At 26.5% G+C, this 25788-nt stretch overlaps 1 protein-coding gene across 1 annotated transcript in view; it reads left to right on the forward strand.

Annotated features, from left to right (window-relative positions):
* LOC100204958 (PAN2-PAN3 deadenylation complex subunit pan3) overlaps positions 1–25788 on the forward strand; it is a 53052-nt gene that overhangs the window by 1545 nt on the left and 25719 nt on the right. The window contains exons 2-5 of the mRNA XM_065812527.1: positions 12007–12176; positions 14052–14171; positions 14448–14496; positions 14966–15033. Coding sequence (XP_065668599.1) covers positions 12007–12176; positions 14052–14171; positions 14448–14496; positions 14966–15033 — 407 coding nt within the window. The remainder of the gene's footprint in view (positions 1–12006; positions 12177–14051; positions 14172–14447; positions 14497–14965; positions 15034–25788) is intronic.

Consider the following 25788-nt stretch of genomic DNA (forward strand, 5'->3'; position numbering starts at 1 on the left):
CATTTATTTACAAAATAAATATTTATAGAAATGTATCAATATTTAAATAAAAATATAACCTTAACTCTAACCCTACCCCAACTTATATCTTTAGCCAATGTAGCAGCTAACATTAAGTGGAACTATATATATATATATATATATATATATATATATATATATATATATATATATATATATATATATATATATATATATATATATATATATATATATATATATATATATATATATATATATATATATATATATATATATATATTAAATTTATTATTGCTCTGTTCTTTTAGAACATTGAGCACTCTGTTTGTAGAATACACTAACATTATTTATATATATATTTATATATATATATATATATATATATATATATATATATATATATATATATATATATATATATATATATATATATATATATATATATATATATATATATATATATATATATATATATATATATACAAATAATATTTTGCACTTAGCGAAGCAATCAGGTGTCATACTTTAATGGAGAGCTGTTAGGGCTTCAGTTATATACTTTTTATACAATGATAATGCTATGTCATTAAAGTAGATCAAATGTTGTTTCATTTAAATGTTTAAGTTTATCAATAGTATTATTGTATACTAAATTATTTTTAAAAACCAATGATTAGCATCTGATATGATAATGATGAAACCCAGCAGGCATTTGTTTTTAAAAGCTACGTTCTAAATGTATTTTAAATGTCTTTTAAACGTCTTCTAAACATTATTACATTAAGAATGTTTAAAAAATGTTTAGAAGACATTTAGAACGTAATCTGCTTCTCTAATCTAATCTGCTATTTTCTTTAAAAAAGTATTATCAAAATGAAAGTTATTTAGAATTGTGCATTATGCAGAAAAACAACAGGTAGTGGGTATAATTTATGGTAATAAGGTAAAGTCATGTAACATTGACACATCTTTAAAAAAAAAAAATATGGTATCCATTATTTCTAAGTGTTTACCAATGATATTGCTGCCATAAGTTGTTAAAAATTTTAATTATTTGTGTAATATTATTGATAGATAATTATTTTTGTTGATATAGTGCCACTGTCAATGTTAACCTCTACCTGGGATAACTTTGACAGTAGAACGTTTCATGCTTTAAATGTTAAAAATACCTTATAAGGGTAGCATAATAATCCTATACATTTAAAAATAATTGTCAATGTTATTATTTAAGTAATATAATAAGTATTTAATAAAATCTCCTAAGTTATTAAGTTAAACAAATAATAATAAGTCATAGTATTAGTATAATAGTAATATAATATTATATATTACTATTTAGTATATATTAATATATATATTAACATATTACTATTTAGTAATAACCAAACTAAAGACTTAATATATACCCTAAAGGAAATAAATTTAACTTGTATTATATTAAGAAAAAGTATGAGTAAAGTTATCAAAAAACAGAGTATCAAAATAATTTAGCATTGAATAAATTTGCAAATAATGCGGTATATCATGGTAAAGAAATCAATTCAGCATCCCTCGTGAGGGTTCAGTAAACTTCAGTTTATTTTGTAAAAGTAGCATATACTGTTATAGCTATTACTTAGTTTTTTGTTAAGTCCCTTAAAGTCTTATCAAATTCATTGCATTATATTAATTAGCATTATTTATACCTAATTAAATGTTTGGTTATGTATTTCATTAATTGTTTTTTTTCTTTTGTTTACTTTATGCTTATAATTTTTATTTTATACAGGGCCGTTCCAAGCTGGCTCAGGGCCCTGGAACAAAATTAAGTTATGAAGCTCCAAAATCTAAATGTATATACAATCACATTGTAAATATGATTGTATAGACTTTTTGATACTTAGCAAATATTTAAGGTGGTCTCTAAATCATATGAGTCTGGAAATAAATTGTCCCGTTATCGGAGTGGCCCTTCACTTATATTGTTTTGTTCCGTTATTAAATTATATTATTATATTACATTATTAAATTACTTTATTATTTTTATTACAATTTATTTCATAAAAATAAATTATTTCCATATTTTGACTAAATCGACTTTTAGTTGACTTGGTCGATTTCAAAAATGTATTAGTCAATTTTAGTTGACTTGAGAAAATATATTAGTCAGCAATCAAATTATTTAAAAGTTGTAATAACACTAATTTGTTCTAAAGATTTAGGACCACTGACTGCAAGTTATCTGATTGATTTATTGCTACACAATTACTAGTTGATTTGAATTGAATACTGAAGAATGAAGTCAATGGTCCTCAACCTTTCATTTTGAATCATTTGCCTAATTTCTTCTTAATTTTAATTAACAGTTTATTAATTAAAATTAAGAAGAGATTAGGTAAACAATTGCTATTTCAGTATTGCTTCTTTTAATAAAAACGCAAGCATCAGCATTCAATTGAACAAATTGTATTTCATAGAGATACTTACAACATTTTGCCAATTTCTACCTATTTGTTTTAAACCATAAAATGATTTAGTTTCCATACTAATTGTTTGTTGTTGTGGGTTTTTTTCATAACCAGTAGGTTGGTTTACTTAAATTTCATGTTCTATAGGTGCATGTATATAAGCATTCTTTGATTCTGGATAATAGACTAGGTATGATGGACTGTCTTTATCATATCCAACAAAATAATCTTTAAAGCTTTGTGGTTATACCTTTTTGGTATTATGTATATATGGGTAACATACTGATCCAAATAAGTGTAATCTCAAAATGTTTGGCTTTAAACCAGTTACTAAAAATCAAATCGTATGTTGCAGTGCTAACTGCCTAAGTTTATAAATGTTTTGGAAGTTGTGATTTAATAATCATAGCTCTTGCCATGTAAAATAGTGAACACCAATTCTTTTCTGCAGCTCCATTTTGGTGTGGAGAATAAGGTGATGTAAATTCATGTTTAATGGTATGTTTTAGAAATAGTTCTTTAAACTCTTTTGATCAATATTCACCTCCATTATCACTGTAAATACATTGTACATTACCAGATAGGGAAATATAATTATAAAAACAAAATGTTTTAACCTTCCCATATGGAGCAATATCTGATAAAAATTTCTCAGCAGTCTTTGCAGATTCCACTTTTTTGTTGTAGAAAATATGTAAACAAACAACTTGAGTAATCATCAACAAAATTTAAAACATACTTAAATCCATCTATAGCTACAGGTTCTATAGGTCCAGCTAAATCAGTATGTACAAGTTAGAATGTTGCCCTAGTGTCAATAAGTTGCCCTTGTGTCAAGTTGTTTGTTACAAATTTTTTGTTGGTTAGAAAAAATGCACTTTAGGTAGGTAGTTATATACAAAGTGTTTTTAAGAGTGACAGTTACTATCTCATTGTTATGTACTTCAAGCTATGGGTCGTTCATCCAGAAATTGTATAAGTTAAGTAAATGTTTTTTCAATGTCTTCGTCAATTTTGCCATTTCTAATTAAAGTATCTTTTAAATTTTTTAACTTCTTATATATTCAAGGAATTTCATTTCCCATATTTCGAATATCCTACTATTTCTATCAAAAATAAGATTTTGCTACTGGTTGCTGGGTGCATAACCTGTTAATGTTTTATATTTATCCATGATACAGGAAATAAATATTTATACTGTTTGCAAATATTATTAAAAGCATACATAAAATATAACCTGAAAAAGCCTGAAAAAGACATGACTGAAACTTAACAGTTAACAATATACATCACATAAATACAGTGCAAATATAATTACATATAAAAAATGGTGTCATAAAACTCAAAAAATAAAACCTAATTTACAAGAAGAAATCTTAAAAGACAAAATCCAAATAATTTCTAGTGAATTATACTAAATGTGCTAAATACTAAAACATTTAAATTATTCAGTTCCACATCTAAAAGGTTTTTGTGGTGTATCATGTGGTGTGTCGCGTGGTGTATCAAAATATATAAGTAATAATCTTATGTTATATTATAATGTAAAGCATGATTTATCTAAAATCTAAATATATAATGCATTACATTTTAGATTTCGAATATAAGGCAATAAAATGTATTTATTTATGTTTTATTATTATTTATATTATTTATTATTAGTATTATTATTTATATTTATTATTTATGTGCCATTGTTATGATATATATTTAGTGAGTTAGCTATATATATAATAATGCTAAACTTAATAGTAGTAGAGCCCTTTTGAGCGCGTTTAACATAAAACTCTGGGCAGCAATTGCAACCAAGGTAATGGTGAGAAAGAGTCACTGTACTTTTTTTTTATAAGAAAATGTGAAGGAAGGTGTATGCAAATATCTAACTTATATAAACTTCAAACTATGTAATGTTAAAACATATATCAAGTTTCACTGTTTTACTTTCACTTAAAAATTGCATTGTGGTAACATCTCCTTAATTTTGATCTATAATATTTATTTCTATTTTATAAAATCTTTCGTATGTAATTTAAAAAAAAGAAAATTTAAAAACTAATAATTTATTTTTTAAACTTATTTTATTTTTTTAGGGTGATTATTATTTTTAAATTTGATACAAGTTGAGGAATATATTTTATATCAATTTAGCAACAGTTGAATGTTTTGATTTGCAAATTATTCATGATTTTTATCAGCATGTATAATTAAGAAACTAGTTTGCCATGTACGCTAGAACTATGAGAAATTTTGTTAATTTTTTTTCTTATGTTTGTTTGTTTTCATATCTATTTGCTATATAAAATGTTTTTGCTATATTTGACATTTTTTCTCAATACTAGGAAATAATAGGAAATAAGAAAATAAATTTATTTGTTTGCTATTTATTTCTAAAATATATTATTTGACTAATAAATTTTGTAATGATGGAAAAAATTAAATAAAAGAATTGCAAAGCTTGAGAGGTGTTTTTTTTATACCAAATATGTTATCAGAATGGGGTGCGATCGAGCGCTATTGCTGACCATGCAAATGATATTCTTTTTTGACAACTTGACCACGACTGTTTAGTTATTTAGATGATTTTTAAACATTTTAGAAGTGCGCTAAAAAAAGAAACGCAAGCTAAACTTTTAACTAGGAAGAAAATTAAAAAGAAAAAAAAAAGAAAACATTTCTTTTCAAAAAAGAAAATAAATATGTGCTAAATAAAACTCAAAAATTCAAGCTCGAAGCGAATATTACTTTTTGTTACGTTTTTAATTGTGTTTAAAATAAATTACTTAAAAATTTATTATTTGAAATGTTTCGTCACGTAAAATGCATTTACAAATTACTTTTAATGATAGTTTAATGAATGGACAAATTTTATTTAAATTACTAAAATGTGTTATATATATTATTTTTAAATTGTATAAATATTTCCTTTATCAAAAAAATGCTAAAAAAAAAGTTGTTTAAAAAAATACCATAGTCTATTTAAAATAGTATTTTTTTAATCATTTCATGCTCTGATTAGTTTGTTTTTTAAAAAATAGTGTTGAACAATTCTTCGTAAAAATGAAAACAAAAAAATAAAGCAACTAAATCATTCCGTTGCAACGAAAAATTTAATTTAACTTATTCATCATTTAAAGTAATTTAAAAAAATTATATTAAAAAAGATTTTCAAAAAGACATGGAAAAATAGTTTTCAACAAATAATTAAATTTAAATTTATAATGAAAAAAGCATGCCTACATAAAAATTTTTTTAAGTATAACATTATTTTATTTTAAACAATTACTATAACTACTTTTTTTTTATTTAAAGCCTTTACATAAAATAAAAACTTTAGAAAAGATCATGATTAAAAGTTATTTATAATGTAACATTTTTTTAAATAGCATTTAAATTGTTAAAACATTAAAAGTGCCGTGGTCAAATTGTGTATATATATATATATATATATATATATATATATATATATATATATACACATATATACAGTCAGAGAAACAAGAATTTGAACAAAACATTTTATTGTGAAAAATAAACTTTGTCAGATTATTTCAGAAAAAACATGTTTTTGATAAATACTTTTATAATTATTCTAAAAGCTTATTTAATCATGATTTTATATAGCAAAAAATTAATCAACGGTAATTAACTTGTGTTGCTAAAATTTAACGATTCCCGAAGGAGTGTTTAAACTTCAATGAAAAATAGTTATGCGAACATGTTGTTTTGTAAACGAAGTTTGAAATTGATTATTAAAAAAGTTAAATCAATAGTTTTAGAAATATTGTTGTTTTACAACAAGTAATTTTTAATAATTGACTAATATTTTTTTAAATTCATTTGATTTACCATTGATATCATCAAGTATGGCAGTTATTTGGTTATTGACTTGTTCAAGCAAGGTAAAACATTTAGGTTGATAAATAAAGTGACTGGAATGGCATTAGGAACCATCAGCGATCTAATTAAAAAGTATAATATGTTTGGATATGTGCAAAATCAGCCAAGATCCAGAGCTAAGCATAAAACAACATCAAGAATAGATTGACATATTGTCAAGATGGCGCAAAAAAACTGCTTTTTATCAGCACCAATAGTGTCAAGCCTCCTTGAGAAAGATTTTGGGTAAAAAGTGAGCTCATGTACTATTCGAAATCGATTGAAAGAAAGTGGATTCGAAGCAAGAGTTCCAAGCATGAAACCATTGTTTTCAAAAATCCATCGAAAATGAAGACTTGCATTTGCTAAAAAATATGTATGGTATTATTCTGGAGGAAAGTTTTGGGAATGGATGAGTTATAATTTAATCTTGTGAATTCCAATGGAGCTCAAAAAGTATGGAGAAAAAAAGGTGAGGCATTCACTCTAAGTTGTATTTGAGGCACAGTAAAATTTAGTGGAGGTAATGTTATGGTATGGGGATCGATAGTTTAGAACAGAACAGGAAAACTGGAGTTTAATGATGGCATTATATTCTCTGACGTTTGTGTTAACATTCTCAATAAAAATCTTCTGGCTTCAACTAAAAAACTGGGATTAGGAAAACATTTTATCTTCCAACAAGACAATGACCCTAAACATACCTCAAAGAAAGCAAAAGAGTTTTTTATCCAAAAGCAAATTAAGTTACTTAAATGGCCAGCGCTAAGTCCAGATCTCAATCCAATTAACATCTCAGGGCTATTCTGGATAAAAAATGTGGCAAACAATGTCTAAAAAGAAAAGAAGAGCTAAAGATCATGCTCCAAGAAACTTGGGCTTATATCGACTCAGATACAACAAAGAAATTAGTTGAATTGATGCCATGTTGACTTGCAGAAATCATAAAAGCTAAAGGTGGTCTAACTCGATATTAAAAAGTCATAAAAACAATTACTTGGAGAAGTGTTAATCTTTAAGCCTTAATCATTAAAATTTTGTTCAGATACTTATTTAATGCTAAAAAATTGCATAGTTTAAATTTATCTTAATTTTTTATCAATTAAATATTATTATTGATATTATTTTTTTTGCATATTGAATTTGTAATTAAATTTTTTTTCAGCATAATCTTTTTTTTATTTTTATAAAGTTATTTTTTTCTGAAACAACCTGACAAAGTTTATTTTCCATAATAAGATAATATGATAATAAACATTATTATGTATATATATATATATATATATATATATATATATATATATATATATATATATATATATATATATGTGCGTTTATGTGTGTGTGTATATATATATATTTATATATATATATATATATATATATATATATATATACATACATATATATGTAATTAAGAAAATATTTTTAGTCTCCCTTCACAAAATTCAGTTGTCTGGTAATGTCCGGCAACCACAAGTATACACCTCTGTATATATATATGTCTATATATGTATATATATATATATATATATATATATGTAAATCTGTAAATATATATATATATATATATATATATATATATATATATATATATATATATATATATATATATACAGGGGCTATTCTAAGGAAAAAAAATTTGGGCAGCGGTATCCCCCCTCCCCCTGTCCTGGAGAAATTTAGCGAAAATATTGGCAAAAATCTGCATTTTTTTTTTATGAAAAAAACAATATTTACCATTAAATCATTAAAAAAAAAAGGTCCTCAATTTTTAATTTGGGCAGAGCCCAAATACGGTTGACGCTTTTGAAAACAGTCTAGAATAGCCCCTGATACATACATACATGACCGTCCATAATTATTCAAATGATCATACTTTTTAATATAAGATATCAAAGTTTTACTTACTATTGGGGGAAAAACTGAAAACAAACTTCACCCAAATTATATGCTGTATTTCTATTTATTAGGTTTACAAAAAAATTAATATAAAACCCCATTGGATTAGTTCATAATTTACTTGCCTATTAATCACCTTTATTATTTACATATTCTTGGCATTCTACTTATCCAATTTGTTGAAGTCAATATTATGCCACTAACTAATAAGTTTTTTCCCACAGCTTATGCAGGCTTGTTTTAAATAAAAAATGCTTAACATAATAGCCTAATGTGGATTTCACATCAAAAAGTTCTTTTTATTTTTTTATTTTTAAAAGGCATTAACTTTTTTTAATTAATGCAATAATATTAATTACTGCAAAACAGGTTAAATATTATTTTACTAGTTTTTCATTATTACTATTATGAAATGTTTATTTTCTTTCATTTTTTTAAACATTAAATAATTAAATTTAATATTACATTTAAATTTTTTTTTGATATAAACAAATTGTTTTTTTAGACATATATATATATAAATGAATTAAAATATGTTAAATTTTTTTAAATGATTATTTCTTAAATTATCATTTTAAAAATTTGCAACTAAAAATGATTTTTTATATAAAAAAAATTAGAAAAGCAAGTAACATAAAAAAATTATGTCAATTTATCTTTTTGTTGTGAAAGCAAAGAGTATTTTTCCAAACAGCATTTGTTAAAATTATATTGTTGTATATATCATTTAATAAAAAATTATTGCTGTGCTCTAATTTCGTTATAAAAAAAAGTTTAGATTACGCTTTGTGAAAATTATTGATAAAGTCTCGGAATACGTTTATTTAAAATTTAATTTTGAGTAAGAAAAAATATGTTTAGTAAAGAAAAGCGAAAAAATAATTGCGATAAAAATGAGCTAATTTTTTTCAAGAATAAATAAAATTTAAATATTGAACAATCTTTAGTAATATTTTTGAATAAATTTGAGGTTTTTAAACCCAAGCATTAACTTTAATTTTAATAAACTTAAAAAATTTTTTAATCAGAATATATATATTTTTTAAATCAAAATTAAATTATATTTTTTTTATCAGAACAAAATTATATACTTTTATTAAATTAGTTTTAAATTATATATTTTTTATCAGAATTAAATTATATTATAATGATCTTTGCTTCAAGCTTAAAGTATTAGCGTTTTTCAAGAATAAAATCGATTATTACAATTAAAAAAAAAAAAAATTATTATTTTATAGAAATTTAAGTAAATTTTTTTAATGCAATCAAAAGTTGCATAAATATTCTTGTGCTCGTAAGATGATAAATAAAAGTTTTTATTATATACATTTCTTTTATGGTTTTTTTTTCGTTTAATAACTTTGTATTAAAAAAAAATTGTCGTTAACTATAAATAATTTCGTTTTCTGTTACTAAATATTTAGATAAAATAACTAGCTTAATAGATATTAAGCTTTTGTATTTTTTAATTTTGTTTGAGTTTTTTTCAAATAAATAATATGTAAATAATATGTGGATAACCCCAAATAAAATTTTATGCCATTTAGTTTCTTGAGCTAAGTATTTAGTTTAAAATTAACTACCTTTTTCAAATGTACAAAGTTATTTATAGAGACGCAACATCTTACTCTCAAAGAGCTGGCTGAAAAAAAAACTATTTTGAAGAAGATTTTAAAATTAAGGTTTCATGCAACCAGTGTTTCATGCAACTACTGGATGCTAGAAACAGTAAATCAAGATGTTACAGTTGATTATAAACTAAATGACAAAGCAGAATATATTAAATTGGTATGATCTGTACATTATAACAAGAAAAAAAGTTATCATTAAGGTTATTTAATGTTTTTTTAATCAGTGAAGAGTGGCAAATTTATATTTTAGTAGCTCAGTTTTAATAGTTTTAAATATCTTTTCAATTACTTTGTTCACATAGATGGTCACATTCACTAAGATGGTTCTTAACCCGTAATTAATGTTGTCAAGATAAGCTTGTTGGAATGAGAATATTTGTAATTATTAAGGAAAAATGTTGGTGTAAATATTTTGAAAGCATTCCATTTTTATGTTAAAATTTAAATAATAAACTTTTATGGTTGTTTAATTTAGAATTTTTTTTTATTTGAAAATAAAAACATTTATAGAAAAAAATTTATAGAAAAAAATTTATAGAAAAAAATTACTATTATAAAGTTAGTAATCTTTTATACTTTTTATGCGGAAATATTTTTTTTTGTTGACTCAGTTTTAAATATTTGGGGGTTATCCACATATTAATATGTAAATAGCACTTATATCTAACATAATTGTCATTCAAACTTTTGTTACAAACTTTTTTACATATTTTCATTCAAAAGTTAATGTGTTTTTTATAAAGTTAATTATTTCTTTTATCTTACCCCTTATAGAATAATTTAAAAGTTTAAAAATGATGAAAAGTTGCTTAATGGAAATCACTCTAGGCGTACGTAACGCGTACGTTAATTGCCAACAGCATAACATTTTAAAACAAGGCCTGCCTTGTTTTAAAGAAAAAACAGCTCAGCTCATTAGCTCTGCATGTTTTTGATGTTGTAAAATCATCTTTATTTGTTTTTTTATTTAAGGACATCAGCTTTTTTTAAACTACCACAATAAAATAAAATACCGCAAAACAAGTTTAATTAAGAAAAACAAATTAACTGTGGAATTTCTAATTTGTTTCAATTTTTATTGTTTTGTTTTTTAATATTAAATGATTGAATTTCAATATTACATTTTTCATTATCATTCAACAGAAATTTATTTATTTCTTTTCTTGACATTTTTATAAATGAATTAAAATATGATAATTTTTTTTTTTTAATTTTGGCTTTGCAAATAATAATGATTTTTTTCTTTTAAAAATTTAACCAAAAAAAAAAAATTTTAAAAACCAAAAATATTACTTGTTGCAAAAAAAAAAAAAAAAAAAATCACATTAATTAGATCGTCCATAAAATATGAAATTTATCGCAATGTGATAATTTTCGTATTTTATGAAGTATGAGATCATTTGCTCTTTTGCGTAGCGATTTTCATTGAACTTGAAGAGAAATGATTTGAATTTTGGTTTAATTAGAGATCTGTGAAGGAAAACTTTTGATCTTATTTGTCTTTTTTATTAGTTAAATTTAGTGTTGTGTAATTTATGGACAATCCCTTTATTGGCACCCCTATGTAGTTGCCTAGATTTGCCTTATGGCAAATGCCTCTATGCCTATATATATACATATATATATATATATATATATATATATATATATATATATATATATATATATATATATATATATATATATATATATATATATATATATATATATATATATATATATATATATATATATTAGTCTAATATAATTGCTCTGTTCTTTTAAGAACATTGAGCACTCTATTGTGTAGAATACTTTTTAAAGTTGTTTAAATATATATATATATATATATATATATATATATATATATATATATATATATATATATATATATATATATATATATATATATATATGTATATATGTGTGTATGTATTTTGTACATATATATGTATTTCAGATATTATTCTTAAATTTTTAGGGTTTGCTTTAATAAGTTTCAACAAAAACTGAGGTAGTCCATAAGGGACCATTGCTGAGGGACCATGAGTGCCCATTGCTCCACTTTACTTAGAATAATCCATATCAAAATTTTCTAAATAATATATTAAATTGGTATATATTATTAATTTTTAAATGTGGTTTTATTTTTTCCTTTGAATTGAAGTGTTGCTTTTTTATGATAGATGATTCTGCATTCGTTGATAACACTATTACATTGGCTTCAAAAAAAACTGTTCAAGATAGTGATCAATCCAAAGTTTTTTTATTTGATGATATGAGACCATCCAATAAAGAAACACTATCTGCTGAAATGCTTCAGCAACACTTTAGAAGAATGCGACTAATGCAAAAGGTTGATTTTAACAAAAAAATTTATTAGAAAACAAATATATAAAATAATAATAAATATATATAAAAAGGCAGTAAAATAATTATTTAACAATTACAATAATTCTATTTCATACATAGTGAATTTATTTGTGGAGAAATGGGGGAAGATGTTTTTTTTGCCTGAAATAACTAATGTTAGGCCCATGATAGTGTCTAGGTCTTTTTAGTTTAGTAACAATTGTTTCTATTTTGTCATTATCAAAATATTTTTTGATATTTTTTTATATAATTTTGGAATCAAGCTTTTTATTTATTTATTTTGATTATTTATTAGCAATCAGTGTAAATTATTTAATTTAAAATGATATTGTTTTCTTAGGGTTTTAGTTGTTTTCTTAGGGTTTTAGATAAATAATAGAAAGTAATAAAAAACCAGAACTGGGTGTTGGTGCTGTAACTCATGAGTAGAGCATAGTAAATGAACGGGGCCCTGGCCCTGGCTAAAAATAAAACTTTTTGCAAACCCAGCCCCGGCCTCTGCAAAATTTAAGATTTAGCAGGGGTTGATAGCCAGGGCTAGAAAAAAATTTATAATACTTTATATATTATAATTTTAAACTTCATTTACTATTTATTAAATATTGGCATATATTTATATATTTTTAAACTCTAATTCACTTCCAACAAGGTTGCAAGCAACCATTATTAAATTATGAGTTACTTTAAAATAGAGGACAGTGTTAAAAAGCTAGGAAACGTTTAACTGAAGACTTGAAAAGTTGTAGGTTGTATAAAAAAAGGAAAACATGAAGATGGGTAGGAGTTAAAAGATTTTTTTGATGTGCAAAGAAAAAAAAACTGGATTATTAAAAGTTTTCATGGCATTAAGGGATAGATACAGTAAAAAGGAGCAACTTGTTGAATAAGAAGCCAAGCAAGAATGAGTTTTGGTTTATTGTATATTGGAAAGAAAATGCTCTTGATTGTTTATATAAAAGAAACAGCATAAAAGAGGAAGACTAAAGTCTAATGACGACGATGATGATGATGATGACGATAATGATGATGATGATGATGATGATGATGATGATGATGATGATGATGATGATGATGATGATGATGATGATGATGATGATGATGATGATAAAGATCATGATGATCATGATGGTAATGATGATTATGTTGATCATGTTGATCAAAATTTTGTTTATACATGGATATATGTACAAAATATAACATGAATTTTGAATAAAAAAAAATATTTTAGGATGTATAAATGTTTATGCAGCCCCGGTCACAAACACGGCCCTGGCTATATTTTATCCTGGCCCCAGTCAAATTTCAACCCCGGTCACTAAGTAGTAGAGCATTTTGCTTATGATGTAAGTTATAAACAATAATCTGGTGTTTGTTGTGTGAACAAATAAAATAACTAATCCAACCCTCGGAATTTGGAAAACTGAGGTCGTTTACCCACCTCAACCTTTTAGAGGTCGGCATCAGGTTGGCAAAAAAAATTTGATACAAAGGTCTTACTATAAAACATAGAAATGAGGTCGGTAATTTTTTGCCAACCTCAAACACTTTAAGGTTGGCATTGTTGACCCTAATTCTGAGGGCTGCTAATCCTATCAAAAATGTTCCTAAAGTTATTATGTTTTGCGTATTTGTTTTATATTAAAGCTAGAGAGTGAAAAAAAATTGTCAACTCCATTATTATACTAGTTTTTAATCAATGTAAACAAACTTATTTTTTCTTAAACTATTTGTTTGCACAACCTTACTTGAAGTAAAAGTAACTGATTAAATCTTTGAATTTATGTATAACATTACTTAAATTGCTGTATTAAATAACTCTGATTAAATAATTCTTCCTTATTAACTTAATTTTTTTAAGGATACAGACACTGAGTTACCTCCTAAAAAACAAAGCTGTTCACGAAATCTTTCACCACTTCAGTTTTCTGGATACAAATGTGATAAAACTTCTTATTTTATGTCTCAACAAATCCGAATGGTAATTGTAATTTTTTTTTAATATATTTTTTTGTTTTGTTTTTTATTTTATCTTCAGTTGTAATTAAAATGTCATAATCTAGATAATAAAATTTTTTATTATTTATTCATATAATTCATTTTTAAAATGAGCTTGAAATTAGTTGATAATAATAATAATAATAATAATAATGATAATTGTTGCTGTCGTTGTTGTTGTAGCAACAACAACAACAGCAACAATAACAATAGCAACAGCAACAACAACAAATAATAATAATATATTTATTAATTTCAGGAGCTTCAAAAACAAAGATCGTTTTTAATGGCAGAATCAAAAGAACCAGGTGTGAAATTTTACCTCATTGTTTTTTTATTTGATTCATAACATTTATTTGTTAACTAATTTATTTTTTTTCATTATTAGAAATATTATATAGATTATTTATTACTTGTTATAGGTTTAGATTTCACAAATATTTGTCAGTGAAAATTGTAATTTTTTTTTCGGCATTGATACTTTGTATTTTGTAGATCTACAAAAGCAAAAAATGTGCTTCTTCATCTTGCATGCACTTGTAAAGTGGCAAGTATACCAAAGATATCAGCCCACTGGCTAATGCCTTTGGTCATAAAAGCGACATAGCTTAAAATGACAGCAGGAAACCTCATTAAATGCTACTTTGTAGTGCTCTGTAATTAGACAATTAGGACTTCTTGAAGTGGCTTTAACACTAAAAAAAAAAAAAAATTACAAAGTATAAATAAAGTATTCATAATATGCACACAAAAATAATCAATAATATTATTGTTTAGGTCTTCCAGAAAACATTGAAAATTATCATAGCCTTCTACCTTTAGAAAACATAAAAAATCCCAAACAGGTACAATATTTTTTTTTTTTTTGTTCCAATATAAATTTATGTTATTATATAGAGTAAAATCGAGTCAAACCAATCATACTATTTTTTCGATCACTGATCAAAAAATTTAAATAAAACCGGAACAGATAGGAATATTTGAAAAATAAAAACACCAGAAGAAAGAGAATCATCTCCTCTATTTAAATGTGTCAAAATAAAATCCAACTCATTTTTCAGTCATTTTATTTTTATAAAAGTTTAAAAACGAGAGTTGTAAAAATTTGCTTTTTTCTTTTATTTGCTATTGTAATAATTCGGGAACCATAATTCGTTTAAAAATAATTTTACCTCTATCTTGTAGAAAATTTAATTTTAATACCGATTACATAATTTTTTTTCGTTTTATAGTTAAAAATTAGACAAAAAAGGTAAGAAAAATTGATATTAAATTTTTTCTGGTAAAACCGATCATTCACATATTTACTTTAAATTCCTTTATTAAGTAGTATGTGAATTTTTAAATTAGGTACCTAGGTGAATTAAATTATTGGATTTTCTCATGTGTTAGTTCCGGGTTCTTCCTATATAAAGTTATTTTACAAAAATGACTCAATGATATTTACTAATTATTCACTTTCAAGATGACAACAAGTAAAAAGTCATACAATGAAGAAGATATAGAAGCTGCATTAAATGATATAAAAGAAAAAAGTACTTCCATTCTCAACTCTAATAGGTTGCAAGAACAACAACAATGCTAGCTTCAAGGGATCAGGATCAACAACCGTACTCTCAGAGCAGACAGAGTCAATTATGATGCAGCATTTAAGTTCCTATGTGATTGGGTTATGGTTTAACATGGACTTCGTATGCGGTTACCTTCTTCGTACAAATCAATCAGGCCTATTTAAAAATGGCAGGCCTGGCAAAGACTGGTTTTATGCATTTATAAACCAATGGTCTAAAGAAATTTCCATGAGAAAAACTCACACTTTAGCATCTGCCAGAGCTGCTTCTTGTACGCAAGAAATAATTGATAATTATTTTGAAGTTGTCACTAAACAATATCAATTGTCTGGGATAACTTCTGGTTGTCACATTTGGAATTGTGATGAAACAGGTTTCTGTGGTGATCAAGGCAAAGCAACTGTAGTATGTCGAAAAGGTGCAAAGCGTGTTTTGAAACTCACTGGTAACAATGAAAAAATCCATTATACAGTGAACAATTGCTGTAATGCTGATGGATACTTTACACCACCATTCGTGGTATACAAAGCAAAACGAAACTTTAGAGCTGAGTGGGCTTTAGGTGGTCCGACTGGCACCAAATATTCAATTTCTAAATCTGGTTGGATGTAGCATGACACATTTATTGAATGGTTGAAGGAAGTGTATATACCAGAATGTCAAGCTATTAGTGGTACTCATATCTTACATCTTGATGGACATACATCTCATGTCAGTTTAGCAGCTGTATTGCTATGTCTGGAAAACAATATAATTTTGATTTGTCTATAGGCATTAGCCATCTCTGAAACAATTAATCAACCGACGTCTTCAACGCCATTCGATGTCGTACCTCGAACCAGCAACAGCTGCTTCGAGGTTCAACAAGTACAGAGCAGAATGAAAATCAAAATGGAAAATGAGCTAAAGAGTTTTTTTCAAGAAAAAAATCAGTCTCATTTAAAAAAATCGAGGCAACCTAATATTCCAAAAATTGCTGGCCAATGTATTACAGAACATGGTGTTGCAGATCATCTCAAAAAAGGAGAAGAAGTTAAGCAACTCAAATTAGCTGAAAAACAAGCTAAAAAGCGTAAAGCCATATGCAAACTCATAATTCCATTGCCAAACCCTGCAGAAAAAGAAGTAACTCAAAATATAGAACCAATTACAACACCTTCAGCCAAAAGAAGAAAAGTTATTAAATGCAGAAAGTGTAAAAAAGAATTACTTTCGGACATTTAAGGCCAGACCTGGTTCAATCTCTTACTCATATAGTCAACTTTCCAACTCACTTCCCAAACAAATCAAATCAATTACCTTCTCTACTCGACTTATGTCTTGTTTCTGATCCTAGTCAGTGCTCAGTTTCTCCACATTCACCTTTAGGTGCTTCTGATCACAGTTTGATCTCTCAAACAGACGTCTGTTTACTATTGCTAGAACCATTGTAAAAAGGTTTTTTCTAACCTAAAAGCCCGCTATTCTCAGGTCACAAAATCTTGTATATCATTTAAAAAATTAGGCTCTCGTGACATCTGGAGAATCTATAATAAGGACAAATCTGTTATTCCACCTATCTTGTATGGGGGTAATTCCATGTCAAATGACCCAGGTCATGTCACCATACATCTCAGATTTAGCTGATTTTTGTAAAGTTGAAAGTGATTAGTAAAATAAGAAAATTTTAGCCTCTGACTCCAAGAAGATCCTAAAATATGACTGTTTTACTTTTAGCAGATACTGATCAGGCCCCTCTTAAGAAACCCATGTGACCTTGATGATATCAGAAAAAAAAAAATTACACATCATTCTATATTAACTAATCTTTCAAAAAGTGTAAAGATTTTGATCTGCAAGTATATGGATTTCAATATATGGATAACAGGGCGCAGTCCCCACTTTTTTTGTAGCAGAGTAATGCAATTGGTTTTTCACTACCTTCCAGACTAGCTGGAGCTTTTAAACTTTTTAAAACTCCATTTCTGTGGTGCAGATGAACATGTATATTAAAGTTGTTTTCAGGACCCAAGACATCAGGAAAGGTGGGGGGGGGGGAGGGCTGGGCCTCATTTTTTTGTAGTGGAATCTTGTAATAGATTTTTCCCTACCTTCCAAACTATAGCTCTAAAAATTTCAGCATTTGTGTAGACCTAATGAATGGGTGTTAAAATTGTTTCCAAGGCAGACAATCAGAGGGTCCATTTCTCAAAATAAAATTTTTTTTTTTGCTTTTTTTATAAAGTAAAGATAACTTTGAAAATATTGTTTTCAAAATTTTTTTGGTTTGTACTTATTCTGTTTGATTTAATTATGTATAAAACTAAATACAAAAGTATAAAGTGACAAGCAGCATTACAACGATGTGATAATGGTTCGAGTTTGGCTGCAAGAGCAGGTCCAACTATGTTTACAATGTGTTTTTTTTATTTTTTTTTTTTATTTATTTACCCCCCCAAGGCCGAGAAGGCCACTACAGATGAGGAGGCTATTTGTGGTTATAACCCTCTCTCAACTCTTTAACTCCGAAACACGAACCTTGACGAACAAGGCCGCTGCGCAGAGAAACAAGTTGAGCACGGTACTACCAGGGACGTGGCGGGAATCGAAATCGGAACCTCTCGCTAATGAAGCGAGCGCTCTACCACTACACTACTACCGCATCACCACTACCGTTTTTACATCTTGTCTAAAAGAGTAAGCGCATCATTTGAAGATCTGCCCGAGATATGCCAACAGTATTCCATACAATGACGGATTTGAGATTTATAGAGAAAAAGAATAACATCCGAAGTAAGAATGTGGCGAGCACGATAAAAAGATACAACCTTAGCAGATGCTATTTTTGCAATGGATTTGATATATGATTTCCAAGAAGCATGCTGGAAAACAAGACTCTGATAAGCACTTGTTAAGTTGTTTTGAAAGTATAGACAATAGCTCCAGAGAACACTTCTGCAAGACTATAACAGGAATGTTGTCCAGACCACAAGCTGTAGAAGAGTCTAAGCAGGAAATCACTTTATATACAGAAGCTGAAGTGATACGAATGTCAACCAATCGATCAACCTGTTTGTCTGCTATATCAGAGAGAACGCAACTAGTGGAATCAAGAGATGATATTAATAAAAATTTCTTAGCAAACAGCTTTATCTTTAGCTGACAAAATCTGAACCATGGGTAATTCCATGTCAAATGACCCAGAAATTTTTAAAATGTCACCCTACATCTCAGATTTTTATACAGTGAAGAGCACTTAGTAAAATAAGAATTCTTTGAAACCAAATTTCTTAGAACCTTTAGTTCCAAGAAGATTCTGAAATATAACCCTTTTATTTTTAACAGATACTGGCCAGGCCCTTTTTGTCCCCTCAGAATTGCAACATTTATTTAAAGGTTTCAAGTTACATAACTTTAAAAATTTGATATTTTTACTTCAAAATATGCACCTGGTTATTTTCAGGGATGGCAAATCCAATGAAATGATCAGAAATATAAAAAAAATATTATTAAGTACCTGTAATTATCAATTAAAATAAATTTAGGCAATTTTTTATATACCTGATTTTCATGCCCATGAAACCTATGTGGCCTTGATATCAGAAAAAAATATATTACACATCATTCTTTATTAATTGATCTTTCAAAAAATGTAAAGATTTTGATTTGCAAGTATATAGATAACGAGGCACAGTCCCCACTTTTTTTGGTAGCAGAGTATTGCAACCAATTTTTCACTACCTTCCAGGCTAGCTGGAGCTCTGAAACTTTTGGCATTTCTGTGGTGCCGATGAACATGCATGTTAAAGTTGTTTTCATGACTTAAGACACCAGGAGGGAGGGAGGACTGGGTCAAGGGCCCACTTTTTCTAGCGGAATCTTGTGATAGATTTTTCACTACTTTCAAGACAAAATGGAGCTCTGAAACTTTTAGCATTTGTGTAGTCCTGATGAATGTGTGCTAATATTATTTCCTGGGCAGATGATTAGAGGGTCCATAAAGCTGGGGCACTGAGGTCATGCCCCACTTTTCTCAAAAAAAATTTCTTTTTGCATTTTTGATAATTTTAAGATAACTTTGAAAATATTGTCTTCAAAATTTTTTGTTTGTATTTGTTCCATTTGGTTTTTGATCATTCTGTATTCGATGATCTTTCTTAAAATGTTTTAACAAAGTACAGATGTTTTTTGATTTGCATGTATATGGATTAAAAACAGTCATCCATCTAAAATAATGATTTTAACAGAACTTTACATTGCATAATTTAAAATTTTTTGAATTGAAATTAAAACAGACAGAACAACATTGATCTATCTAACAACAAGTTGAATACAAATTGATGTTATCAGAGATAATAAACAAGTTAACAGCTCAACCCTACACTGCAAAATGTCAAGTAAGATACCTAAGGCAACAAAAGGAAAACTTGGCAAACGACTGCTTATTGTCTTAGGTCATTTTGCAGAAAACTTCATGTTTGTGATTCAAGATAAAATCTAAAGTTACCGTTGGTGCCAAAGTCAATGCATGTTACAACCCATTGCCCTCTATTTATTAAACGAAAATGGTCAGCTTAAAGAAAAATCGTTTTACCTCATGTCAGTACATAATGAGAATGACATTGGTTTAGTGTATGAAGTTCAGACACAAATAGTTAATTATTTAAAAGAAAATCATCCTAATATTTCAAAGATTCTTTATTTTTAAGATGGTTGTGCTGCATAGAATAAAAACCACAAAAATCTTTACAATATCTGTCTTTATAAAAATGATTTTAACATTGATGCAGATTGGACATTTTTGCTACAAGTTATGATAAGTCACTATTTGATGATATTGGTGGCACTGTAAAACAATTAACTGCAAATACAAGCTGCCTAATCTTCTTAAAACTAAGATTTGCAACCTCCGTGTATTCCATAGTGCTTTTAAAACTGGTTTTCAATCAGGTAAGTTAATAAAAGCAAACTTTAAGATGGTTCTCCTGCTAGAAAACCTGGTTGTGTAAAAATTTCCGTATGCATTTTGCAGTAATGAGATTTTGGTCTTTGACCCAGCGTAATTAGCTGGGTCGAAGTAGCAGGCATATTGTGTAGGAAGTGACTGGGGGCCGGCCCCGGCTAAAAATGAGACTTTTTCAAACCTGGCCCCAGCCCTGGCTAAACTATAAGATTTAGCAGAGGTTAATAGTCAGGGCTAGAAAAAAATTTATAATTTGTAACTTTATATATTATAATTTTATGCTTATATTTACTTTTTATTCAATAGACTCATATATTTATATATTTTCAAACTCTAATTTACTTCCTACAAGATTGCAAGCACTATTATGTTATGAGTTACTTTAAAATAGAGAATAAGTAAAATTAATAGGAAATGGTTAACTGAAGACTTGAAAAGTTGTAGGTTGTATATAAAAGAAAAACATGAAGGTTGCTAATTGTTGTAAGGTTTTTTTGATGTGCAAGGAAAAAAACTAGATTAATGAAAGTTTTTATAGCATGAAGAGACAGATATAGTAAGAGGATGCAACTTGTTGAATAAGAAACAAGCAAGAAAGAGTTTTGGTTTATTGTAATAGAGATGATAGCTTGTTTGAGCATTGACCATGATTGTATTTGTAGAAAAAAGAAAGAAATGCAAACTTACAACTACAAAAGTGGCTCAAGCTTGGCAGATAAAGCAGGTCTAGTTTATTATTATTTTTTTTTTTTACGTTAATCCTCCTCCCCATAGCTGAAAATGCCACTACTAGTGAGGAGGCTACTTAATTGTGGTTATAACCCTCTCTCGACTATATAACTTTAAAACAGGAACCTTGACAACCAAGGCCGCTGGACAAAGAAATAGAAAGAAGTTTAAATAGAAAAAAGTTAAAAGAGATTAATAGTTCAGATAATTTGTGTACTGTTTTTATTTTTGTTTCTTTAGAGTGGTTGTTACATTCAGCAACAAAATTAGATAAAACGAAGCAAAAAAAAACAACAGTTATAAGTCTACAATAAAAAGAAGGATTTTCCGAAAAAGTTATAAAAAATAAAACAATAAACTTTCAACTACTAAAGTAATAACACTCTAGTAACTAACTGCATTATATAAGTAGTAACACTATAGTAGTGTTATTACATTTATAACGCACTTATAACTTTTATAATTCATTCTTTGTTCAAACAACATAAGTAATTCCAAATTTTAATTTTAGTAGAATAGCATCTATAAAAATAGAGATTGATATTCAAATAATATTTAAAACTTAAGGAACTTAAACAACTTTATAAAAACGTAATGTATAAAAACTTTAGCATTATGAAAAACCTTACTAATGGTCTGTAAAAACCCACCTCAATTTTAAAATCAACCAATAAAAAATTTTTATTGATTGATTTTAAAATTTACATGTGTTTTTACGGACTATTAGTAACATTTTTCATAACGCTAAACTTTTTATAAAGTACGTTTTTATAAAGTTGTTATAGTTTTGTAAAAATTCCTGAAGATTCTATAATATTTGAATATCCACTTTATTTTTTCTAGATGCTTTTCCACTTTAATTAATGTTTGGAATTACTAATGTTGTTTGAACAAAGAATGAAATTTAAAAGTGCTTTATAAAAGTTATAACACTGTTATAGTTTTATTACTTTTATAATGCAGTTAGTGACCAAAGTGTTATTACTTTTGTAACCATAAGTTTATTGTTTTTTATAACTTTCTTGCTTACAAACTTATAATAATTTGCTCCTTGAAAATAAAGTACACATCTTCGCATTAACTAAAATTTTGAAGACTAGGTATTTTTTCAGAGTTTGCAAACTGCGATTGCTTATTTAACCCTTTATATATACTTATTTAACCCTTTATATATACTTGTTACATTAAAGTTATACAAATATATTTTACAAACAGATGACAATTTTATTTTTGCTTTCCTCTTTAAAAAAAGCAAATAAATTATAGATAAATCATTCTTTTCCATGTTTAAAACTGTTTTTTTTTTTGTTTTTTTTTATTTTGACTTACCAAATTTTGTTGCCGAAATTAACAACCACTATAAAGAAACAAAAATAGATACAATACACAAATTATTTAAATTATTGTTATTATTATTTTCTACTTAAGTTTATTTTAATTTCCTATTTTGTTATTTTGCTTTCTTTGTTTTTCACAACTTTTTTCATCAACACACATAATAAAACTTGTGTGAAATGGCCGTGACCAAGTTGTTTAAAATAAAATACTCATGCGTGGACATACAAGATGAAAAACCAGATGTGTTTCCTGGGAAGGCTTGGTACTACCAGGAATGTGGTGTGGATTGAACTTGCTACCTCTTGCTTATGACGCAAGCCCTCTACCACTACATCACAACCGCATTACATTTACAATGTGCTTTTAGACTTTGTCTGAGAGTAAGAGGGTTGTTATTGATCAATATAGGAATACCAACATTATTGCAATATTTTTTTTGCAGTAAAAAAATTAGTTTTGTTGTCTAACAAAAATTGCAGATTTTAAGTCCAGAATTTAAATCCATATGCCACAGCAAGCCTTAGGCTGTTACAGAAGAGAGATCAGATTAAAAACCGGCACTTGTTCTAAGCAATCAAAAAGTGAAGATTTTTTTGTCAAGATAAGAGTATACATACATATTATGGACATAACATATATGTTTGCTATTTATTTAGATGCTGGCATACAATATCCTTTTATATTTATATAAACTTTAGTATTTATATGATGTAGTATTTCCCGAAAGAGATGATAATGATGATGATGATGATGATTATGATGATCATGTTGATCATAATGATGTTTATATATGCATATATATATACAAAATATAACATGAGTTTTGAATAAAAAAGTATACTTGAGGATGTATAAATGTTTATGTAGCCCTGGTCACAAACCGGGCCCTGGCTATATTTTATCAAACCTGGCCCCGGTCCCAGTCAAATATCAACACCGGTCGTTTACTAATATTGTGTTTAATTTAGACGGAAAAAAAATGGTAAAGTATTGGGAGGCTCTTCTTAAAACTCTAATAACCAAAATGGTTATTAGAGTTATTAGAGTCTTAAAGGGAATTAAAGATGATTTAACATTTACATTAAACAATTGAATCTTTTTAGTTACATTACTAGTTTGTTGCTTCATTTATTCTTCATGTTTAGTATTATTTTTTATATTTATTTCAAAGATTAATTTGCTAACTTCAACTGTTTTTTAAAATGGTAATGTACAATGTGTTTTTTATTATTTTCATTATTTATTATCTAACAAATGATTGGTTTTCTATATAAATAATGGGGTTTGGAGGGGGGTTGGGTAAAAATAGCGTGGCTAGGACCCAGTTCAGAAATTTAAGGTTTAAGTTTACTATCAGAGTACCCCAAAAAAGTTGATAAAAATAGTAATATGGATGTCTGGACATTTCATTTCCATTATCAGAAAAATCTGAGAGGTATCATGTTTTTAGAAAATTGACATTAAAAACTGCTGAAAAGTCATTTTAAAGGTGAAATTCATTAAAAAAATAAAATGCACATGTTCATATTCTAACTTGCAAGCGCTGTTATTTTGCTTTAAAAATGTTAAAAAACATTACATCTGAATTTAGTTTAGAAACATGGTATGCCATATAATAATAATATATTATAAATACAAAATAAATATTTTATTAAAAAAATTGTTTTTATTAATATTTTTTTCTATTTTTTTTCAAACATTATTTCAACATGTTTTCAAAATTGTTTCTCTTATATATGTTTTCAAAGATTTATAAATTCTTTGAACTAAAGGCTTCAGCAATTCTTTTGCTTCTTTCTTTATGTTTGTTGCTGTACTGCGAGACTGTGAACCTGTTTATGACATTTTTAAATTAAATTGCAGTTAATGTTAAATCACAGTTTCAAAAGAAAAATATCCCTGCATATTTTCAATGTCAATTTTCTAAAAATATGATACCTTTTAAATTTTTGTGAAGTTGAAAATAAGATGTCCAGACATCCATATTACCATATTTTTATTAACTTTTTTGGAGTACTCTGCAGCTGTATTCACATCCCTCTGTTAAACCCTGCGATAAGCTATCGGCTGGTTAAAAGTAAAATGGCAGTTTTTAATGCCAGCGATAAAATAAACTTGTATTCTTATGCTTCAGTTAAGTTAACGGCAGGAAAAAAATTATTTGTCGGAAGGCTTTTAACGCCATAATCTAACCCTGCTCCACCCTTCTGTTAAAACTGCTATCGCAGGAATTTTCTATTTATTCTATTAAATTAAGAAAAATAAAAAATGGTATCTAATCAAAACAAGTGTAAACAAATAAGTTTACTTTTATAACAAATAAGCTATTATATATATTATATCAAATTTATATGATTTATCTCCCAATAGTTATTTTGTAGCATTTATATAAATGTTATTATAAAATGAAATGTGTTTTGCATTTGAATATAAATCACACACTGTTACAAACATATATGTATGTTAAATACTTGTATAGCATTATAGCATTCATATATTTATTAACAAATATACATGTACTTGATTATATATATATATATATATATATATATATATATATATATATATATATATATATATATATATATATATATATATATATATATATATATATATATATATATATATATATATATATATATATATATATATATATATATATATATATATATATATATATATAGTAGAAAATAAAACTACATGATTTTCATAACTTTGAGTTTCATGCTGTTGCAATCATCAGGTGAAATACAAATATAGTTTGTTCATTAAAAAATTATAAACAGTTGAAACTATACAGAAAAAACCTATACGGAAAAAAATATTGTTACAACCGTGTGTGTCTAATCTTCAGGTTTGTAGTTGCTTAAAAGAAATTTATTTTCGTGTTGACATTTGGAAGTTAACTCTGTTTTTTTATTAAGTAGCTCTTCAACATTTTTATAAAGAAAATTATTAGTTTTTCATATAAACAAAGTAAACATTTTATTGTTGTATTGTTGTAAGCAAGGGGCTTTCTT

This window comes from Hydra vulgaris, chromosome 12 (assembly GCF_038396675.1).
Source record: "Hydra vulgaris chromosome 12, alternate assembly HydraT2T_AEP".
NCBI classification, from domain to species: domain Eukaryota; kingdom Metazoa; phylum Cnidaria; class Hydrozoa; order Anthoathecata; family Hydridae; genus Hydra; species Hydra vulgaris.